Source organism: Cyprinus carpio, chromosome A15, assembly GCF_018340385.1.
Source record: "Cyprinus carpio isolate SPL01 chromosome A15, ASM1834038v1, whole genome shotgun sequence".
Lineage (NCBI taxonomy): Eukaryota > Metazoa > Chordata > Actinopteri > Cypriniformes > Cyprinidae > Cyprinus > Cyprinus carpio.
In genome coordinates, this window is record NC_056586.1 from 23,850,951 (window position 1) to 23,859,721 (window position 8,771).

At 33.6% G+C, this 8,771-nt stretch overlaps 1 protein-coding gene across 1 annotated transcript in view; it reads left to right on the plus strand.

Annotated features, from left to right (window-relative positions):
• Positions 1-6,733, plus strand: part of LOC109058873 (centrosomal protein of 57 kDa-like) — a gene marked incomplete at its 5' end in the record, with an annotated part of 7,341 nt that extends 608 nt beyond the window's left edge. The window contains 7 exons of the mRNA XM_042771740.1: positions 556-677; positions 783-977; positions 1,055-1,153; positions 3,383-3,451; positions 3,643-3,882; positions 4,846-5,121; positions 6,575-6,733. Of these exons, the coding sequence (XP_042627674.1) occupies positions 556-677; positions 783-977; positions 1,055-1,153; positions 3,383-3,451; positions 3,643-3,882; positions 4,846-5,121; positions 6,575-6,733 (1,160 nt within the window). The remainder of the gene's footprint in view (positions 1-555; positions 678-782; positions 978-1,054; positions 1,154-3,382; positions 3,452-3,642; positions 3,883-4,845; positions 5,122-6,574) is intronic.
• Between the last annotated feature and the right edge of the window lie 2,038 nt (positions 6,734-8,771).

The following is an 8,771-nucleotide window of genomic DNA, read 5'->3' on the forward strand; positions in this document are numbered from 1 at the left end:
AATTTGTATATATGTAAAAAATAAAATTAATATTTAGTAATTTATTCAGTTTAATAAAATAACTAATTGTATATAAATTTAATGTATTTTTATTTGAGTTTTAGTAATTTTAGTAATTCAACTTAGCTATTAATTAATAAATTAATTAATTTATATTATATATTTTATAAATTTATTTAAATTTTAGTAAATTTGTTACATACTTTTTGCATTTAAATATATATATATATATATATATATATATATATAATATATATATAGAATACAGTTATGCTTGTTTCAGTTAGTTTTTTTTTTAAATATCATTTTAGTCATTTTAGCACCTTTTTTGTTGTTGTTTCAGTTAGTTGCCAAGGCAACATTTTAAGTTTAAGTTTTTTATGTAATTATTTTTGTAAAAAAAAATGTATCTTATGTCAGTTTTACTTTAATTGCTGAAGATTACTTGTAATAGTTTTAGCTTTAGTTTATAATAGCAGCATTAATTGACACAGAGCTTTATTCCCCGCCTCACATTTACAGCAAATGTACAACAGAATGTGTTTTTGTCTGTAGATCTCCTCTCTCAGCTGACTGCGGCCGAGGCTCAGTGCTCACGCTTGGAGAGACATTTGGAGCACATGAGGAAGACCGTGAGAAACACAGAATCAGACAGAACCGCTGTGCTGCGACGACAGGTGCGTCTCACACACACACATACAGAACCCGCTGAAACAGGTGTGTGTGTGGTGTGTGTGTGTGTGTGTGTGTGAGTGTGATAATATCCCGTGTGTGTTCTGCAGGTGTCTCTGGAGCGTCTGGGCTCAGCGGATCGGACCGATGTTCAGCTGAAGCTGCAGAAGCTGGATCAGCTGGAGCAGGAGTATCACCGGCTGACGGAGACGCAGGGCACCACTGAGAGGAAGATCAGACAGCTGGAGAGGAAACTACAGGAAGAGGAACATCAGAGGAAACTGGTGCAGGACAAAGCAGCTCAGGTTTGTCCGTCCACCTCTCTGTCTGTCTGTCTGTCTGTCTGTATGATGTTAACTGTGTTGATCTGTTCTGTGGTCAGTTGCAGACGGGTCTAGAAGCCAATCGTCTGCTCATCCAGTCTGTGTCTCCACGTCCACATAAATCCAGCAGAATCAAACAGAAGAAACTCTCAACAGAGGTAAATGAGTGCAGACAGATCTGATTCCTCAAACACGTTTACTTACTACAAACTACATAGAGGTGGGCGATATGACCAAAAACACCATGATATAAGTCATTTTAAACAATGTTGCTTAAATGACTTTTAATTACATTTAGAAATGTTAAATTCAAATCAGACTCTTTGACAGCTGGCTAATTTTGACAAGGCAGCCGATTATATTTTCAGTGATGCTTTTTGACAATTCCACGGAATCGACTGATATTTAAATCTCTTAAAGGGATAATATAACAAAACCATCCAATAGTTAAATCTTATTATAGAACAGAACAAAACGACCGATACTTAAATCTTAAAATAACAAAACAAACCAGAACATAAAATAAAACTTAAAACAAAACAAAAGACCCATACACATAAAATCAAAATAAATAACAAAAAAACTATACAAAAAAACAAAAAAAAACAAAAAACAAACCGACCAATATTTAAATCTTGAAATAGAACAAAACTGACTGATATTTAAATCTCGTAATAGAACAAAACCTACCGATATTTAAATCTTGAAATAGAACAAAACTGACCGATATTTAAATCTTGTAATAGAACAAAACCGACCAATATTTAAATCTTGAAATAGAACAAAACTGACCGATATTTAAATTAAAATAACAAAACAAAACCAAACTAAAATTAAATCTTGGAGGAGAACAAAACTGAACAAATTGAAAGAGAACAAAACAGACCGATATTCAATCTTGTAACAGAACAAAACTGACCTGATATTTAATATTTGAAATAGAACAAAACTGATGAATAAATATTGAAAGAGAAACAAAACAGACCGATATTCAAATACAATAGAACAAACTGACTGATATAGAACAAAAAAACTGACCGATATTTCAATTTTGTAAACAGAACAAAAACGACCGATATTTAAATATTGAAATAGAACACAAAACCGACCAGACCGATATTCAAATCTCTTAGAACAAAACTGAGAATTTAAAACCGACCGATATTTCAATCTTGTAACAGAACAAAACTTACTGATATTTAAATCTTGAAATAGAACAAAACTACCGATACTTACATCTCGTAATAGAACAAAACCGACCGATATTTCAATCTTGTAAATCAAAACTAACGATATTTTAATAACAGAACAAAAACTACCCGGGAATCTCTAACAGAAACAAAAACTAACCGAATTTTTAATAACAGAACAAATCGCATCTCGTATTTAAATCTTGAAACAGAACAAAACTACCGATACTTACATCTCGTAATAGAACAAATTCGTAGAACAAAACTACCGATTCTTACATCTCGTAGATTTTACTTGTAAAACTACCGATTCTTGTAACATCAAAACGTAATAGAACAAAACCGACCGATATTTAAATCTTGAAATAGAACAAAACCGACCGATATTTAAATCTTGAAATAGAACAAAACCGACCGATATTTAAATCTTGTAATAGAACAAAACCGACCGATATTTAAATCTTGTAATAGAACAAAACTTACTGATATTTAAAACAAAAAAAACAACAAAAAAACCTATAAATACAACAAAAAATAGAAAAAAATCAAACTCGATATTTAAATCTTGTAACAGAACAAAACCGACCAATATTTAAATCTCGTAATAGAACAAAACCGAGCAATATTTTAATCTTGTAACAGAACAAAACTAACCGATATTTAAATCTCATAACAAAACAGAACCGGCCGATATTTAAATCTTATAATAGAACAAAAATAGAATTTAAATAGATATTTAAATCTTGTAACAGAACAGAACCGACCCGACGATACTTAAATCTCATAATAGAACAAAACCGACCCGACGATACTTAAATCTCATAATAGAACAAAACTGACCGATACTTAAATCTCATAACAGAACTGACCGATATTCAAGTATTATAATAGAACAAAATCAAACAATATTTAAATCTCTTAACCAACAAACATTTAAATCTTGTACTAAAACAAAACGGACCGATATTAAGTTGAACATAACCTGCCGATATTTATATCTCTTAATAGAATAAAACGACATATATCAGCTCAAAAACTTGCTCTTGGTAAAGCGTTAAACATTAAAGATATAACAGTATGACTTTCAGAAAAGCTGTTTTGAATGTGCATTGCGATAATTGCTGTACACAAATAAGTTTGACTTGATTGACGTCTGCTTTAATTACTGAGATGAGACGCTCGTGTGTGTTTCTGCAGAAACACTGGTCGCAGCCTCAGCAGCATTACAGACTCAGTCTGGGAGACGTGCCGTTTGTGACCGGGACGGTAAAGACACAAACACACTATAACATTTGATCTTATTCCCACCTTAGTCGTGGGTTTTTTGCATCAAAAACAGTTGCAAATGAGTTTTTATGATCATTTCTGATACTTACACTGTCCCTAAGTGACAAACCAGAGCGTGTTTATGAATACGGAGCAGCATTGTGGACGTTAATGTGTCTGTGTGTCTTCAGTCGACAGGCTCGAGTCACTCAGTGCGAGCAAACGTCCAGCACGTCCTTCATCTCATGACGCAGCATCATCCTCAGCTGTGTAACGAGCGAGTGCTGGGACACGCCCCCTCCACCAATCACAGCAGTAGCTCCTCCCCCTCCTCTTCCTGTGGAGAGGAGCTGTCAGAGCTGCTGCTGACGCTGCAGGACGAGTTTACACACAAGATCTTGAGACTCTTTCTCCACATCACACCCATCAATAATAACCCCCAAAAAACTTCCACCACCTCCTCTAACAACATCTAAAAAAACGGAAAAATATTATATTGACATAAAATAAATGTTAACTGAAATAAAACATTTAAAAGATGTTTTTATTTCAGTTAGATGCCAAGGCAACATTTCCAAAATTTTTTAGGTTAATTTGAAACAGTGTTATTTTAATATCAATGACATACTATTATAATTTTTGAAAAAAATATATTTATTTTCTGCTTTCATGTTAATTTTAGTTAAAGTTTTATTAATTTTGTTGTGTGTAATTTTCATCGTTATTCGTTTTTTTTTTTTTTTTAATTTTTTTTTTTAAATGTCTATATAATTAATTTTTTATTATTATTTCCGCTTTAGTTATTTTAGTACATCAAGTTAAACTAAACAGAAATGAGAAATGTTTCCGTGGAAAAGTCACGGAAATTAAATAAATTTAAGTTTTTTATATTTTATTTTATTTCAGTTGATATTTATTTTGTTTCATGTAACATTTTTTTTTTTTTCCGATGTTGGTTTTAGTTTTAATGAACAATAATAACCCTGACTTAAAGTACTAAAATTACTAAATCTAAAAATAAAACCACTAAACTAAAACTGAAATAAAAAATAATAACAAATAATTAAAGTTAATAAAGGCAAACAAATTAAAAAAACGGATAAACTGACTAATAAACCTTACTCAATATAAAAATAAAAACTAATTAAAAATATTAATAAATACTATAATAATGCTACTTTAATGATACTAAAATAAAGGTTAAAGGGAGAATTCCCAAAAATGAACATTTCATTAAATCAATAATAATAATTATTATTTAATGTAAATGAATAAAAGAACTCAAATTGTTCACACACTTCATATTTGAATGATATTTAATCATTTGTCGACTGATTTTAATAGAGATGTAAACGGCGATGTTACCAGCTTGTGTTTTTTAACGCTTGGAATGAATGAATCCTTTTGTGAAGCACTTGATTCAGTTGATTCAGAAAGCTCAGTTTCACGCACACACACAGTTTCTCGATCAGTTTTGGGTGAGCTGTCCCTTTAGTGGAGTAAAAGATGTGTGTTTGTGTGTCAGCGAGCAGCAGGAACTGTCCGAACGGATCCAGTCGTGTGGCTCGGATCGCTTGCGGCAGGATCTGGAGCGTGAGATGGAGACGCTGGTGAAGAGGATGGAGAGTAAAGGAGAACAGATCGCTAAAGTCCGGCGACATCAAGCTCAGGTAACACCCGCCCATAATGCAACTTAACCTAACTTATACAGTACAGGTCAAAAGTTTGGAAACATTACTATTTTTAATGTTTTTGAAAGAAGTTTCTTCTGCTCATCAAGCCTGCATTATTTGATCAAAAATACAGAAAAAACAGTAATATTGTGATATATTATTACAATTTAAAATAATTGTTTTTAAATTTATTATACTTTAAATTATCATTTATTTCTGTGATGCAAAGCTGAATTTTTAGGATCATTATCACATGATCCTTTAGAAATCATTCTAATATGATGATTCATTATCAAAGTTGGAAACAGTTCTGCTGCTTAATATTTTTTCAGAACATGTGATACTTTTTTAGGATACTTTGATGAATAAAAAGTAAAAAAAAAAATATATATATATATATAAAAAATATAAATATTTTGTAATAACAATATACACTACTGGTCAGTAATTTGGGGTCAGTAATTTTTTTTTCTTTCTTTTTTTTTAAATAAAATCAATACTTTTATTCAGCAAGGATGTGTTAAATTGATAAAAAGTGATAGTAAAGAAAATATATTATTAGAATATATATTATTAGATTTTTTTTTTTTATTTTGAATAAATGCAGTTCTTTTTAACCTTTTATTCATCAAATATATTAGACAGCAGAACTGTTTCCAACACTCATAATAAATTAGAATATTAGAATGATTTCTAAATGATCATGTGATAGACTGGATGTTACATGTGACACTGAAGGCTGGAGTAATGATGCTGAAAATTCAGCTTTGCATCACAGGAATAAATTATTTTTCTAAAGTATATTCAAATAGAAAACTATTATTTTAAGTTGTAATAATATTTCACAATATTACAGTTTTTTATGTATTTTTGATCAAATAAAATGCAGGCTTGATGAGCAGAAGAGACTTCTTTCAAAAACATTAAAAATAGTAATGTTTCCAAACTTTTGACCTGTACTGTACATGGATACTAGAAAGGCAGCTGATGTTAAAAGCACTAAAGTTTGGAATAATTAAGATTTCATAATTGCAATCTAAAACAGCTGTTTTCTATGTGAATATCTGTTAAAGTGTAATTTATTTCTGTGATGCACAGCTGTATTTTCAGCATCATTACTCCAGTCTTCAGTGTCACATGATCTTCAGAAATCATTCTAATATGATAATAATCAGAAATGTTTGTTGAGCAGCAAATGATTTCTGAAGATCATGTGACACTGAAGACTGGAGTAATGATGCTGAAAATACAGCTGCACATCACAGAAATAAATTACAGTTTAACAGAGATTCACATAGAAAACAGATGTTTTAGATTATAATAATATTATACTATTTTTTACAGTTGTTTTCAATCAAAATTAATGCAAAAAATAGCACTTATTCCAAACGCTTGTGCGCTAGTGTGAGTGTCAAGCGCTCCCTGAGCTGATGGAGTGTGTTTCTGTCAGATGGAGAAGTTGAGGAGACGGTGTGGGGGTCAGCAGAGCGGAGGAGGAAGAGGAGGAGCACAGGTTAACATCTCGAGTCACGTGAAGGTCAAAGAGAGACCAGGTGAGCGCAGCCGAGACTCTCTGCGTCTGCCAAATGACAACACTGACAACATGTGAGCCGATTCCTTCAGGGTCACAAACACAGGCAGACCACATTTATTATTAGTGTGTGTGTGTGTGTGTGTGTTTTTTTTTTGATTATATTTAGTTTGTGTGGTGTACTTTTTTGTTTTTTTTCCATCACTTACCTGGTGCCATGTGTACAATGTGTAAAAAATGAGGTAAAAATATCCAACAAATGACCTACACGCCATCAAAAGAATGAGAAGAAAATAAGGTGCGTTGGATGTCATTAAAAAAACATGTCAAGGTATAGTGCCTGCAGGTAGATATCAACTTAATTAGCATAGCATTTAGCTAGCACGGCCGCGACATAGTGTCGGACGTAATATCAAGTGTTCGGCCATGGAGGCGGTATCGAGGGTGCAAACATAACCACCGAGCCAACCTGCACTACACGAATAACGTCGGCACGGCTTTTAGGGCTTGGTACTTGAAACCCTGATGTAAAGCACACCGCGGCTCGGAATCAACCAATCAAATCCGATAAGAAAAAGGAGCCGAACAACAGACGTAACACATCGCACTGTGCTTTCCCCGATGGAGACAACTGATGGGACTATGCAAAGAAATGAGCTTCGGACTATCCGAACTTTGCAACATTTCTTTTGGATGGTAAGTACGATGCTTTTTCGTATTTTGCTAGAATGTTGTTTTATATATGTTATGCTGTATATTTTTTCGGGAGGAAGTGAGAATGGTGTATCGCTAAGGGCTGTATCAATACCACCGGTGCTTATATGTTAGTTCGAGGGCTAACCGTAGCTGCGTTTTGCATAGTTAGCATAGCTATAACTTACACACGATCCGATACGGTTTTCACCTGTTATCTAACCAAAGCCCGTCTCTACCAAGCTGATTGCTAAACATGTAACATTACCTAGAAGCTTGAATGTATTCGATGGATAATGAACGTGAGGAATGAACCCTAGCACCGACAGCACGCACCCCCGACCCCTCAGCAGACCCGAGAAACCCCCGAGAGAGAGCGCGCCAGAGCGCGCACTATATTCAGAGTGCGGGTCAATTTTTTGAAAGCGTTGTTGAAAGAGAGTCAATTGCGGGTGCTCTCACGGTGAATGAGCTTGAGAGTTTCCGGCGCTCTGGTTCTGTTGGTTTGGCTGCTTAGCTTGGTCAACATCAGCTTGTCTGTTGGTGACCAATTTCTGTTGACAGACTGCTGTAGAACTGTTCACATTAAGTTAATTCAAATAAATGTTCTATACAGTTCAAAATGTAATAGGACCAACAAACGAATATGAACCTAGTCACTGGTAAAGGTGGAAGGGGAGTTAGCGTGAAGAATGTCATGTTTCAAACACACTTGGACATCACCCACACGGTTCCCTCTAGAGGCAAAACGTCCTTAGGATTCTGCTATGGCTATAGGGTTGTTGTGAAGGTAGGGGCGGAGCATTGTAGAGACTGTGCCGGTTCTCGTTTGGTTACTCTAGAGTAGACCAATTCACTTTATGGAGGCATACTGCCCCCATCTGGTATGGAATGTGGAGTATATGAATTGATTTTTTTGCCGAACATTTACACATGGCTCCTGTTGTAAATGGGCAGAATGCATTTTTTTTGTTCTTTTCACTTAGAAATGATTAAAATAATGTCAAAGTGCAGAGAATCTATCACAAAATCCTCCAAGCTCCCCCAAACTGCTCTATTATTGTTTTTTTTTTTTTTTTTTTTATTCATAATAATCAATAATTTTTATCATTTATTTTATTTGACTGATGAGCTTCACCCTTTGAAAACTAGTGATGTATTATGGAAACGACCGCGTTCAAATCTTAAAAAACACTAAGATTTGAAACAAAAAATACTGGAGCAGAATAAAGCACAGACGTTCAAATCTTCAAAAAAAACAAAGAACAGAAACAAAAAACATAAAAAACACTAAGATTTGAAACAAAAAATAACTAGTTGTTTGTACCTCAGCGATTACCCAGAATTCCAGAATCTTGAGCAACACTTTGCAGTAAGATCTCGTTTGTTATCATTAGTTAATGCATTAATGAACCTGAACTAA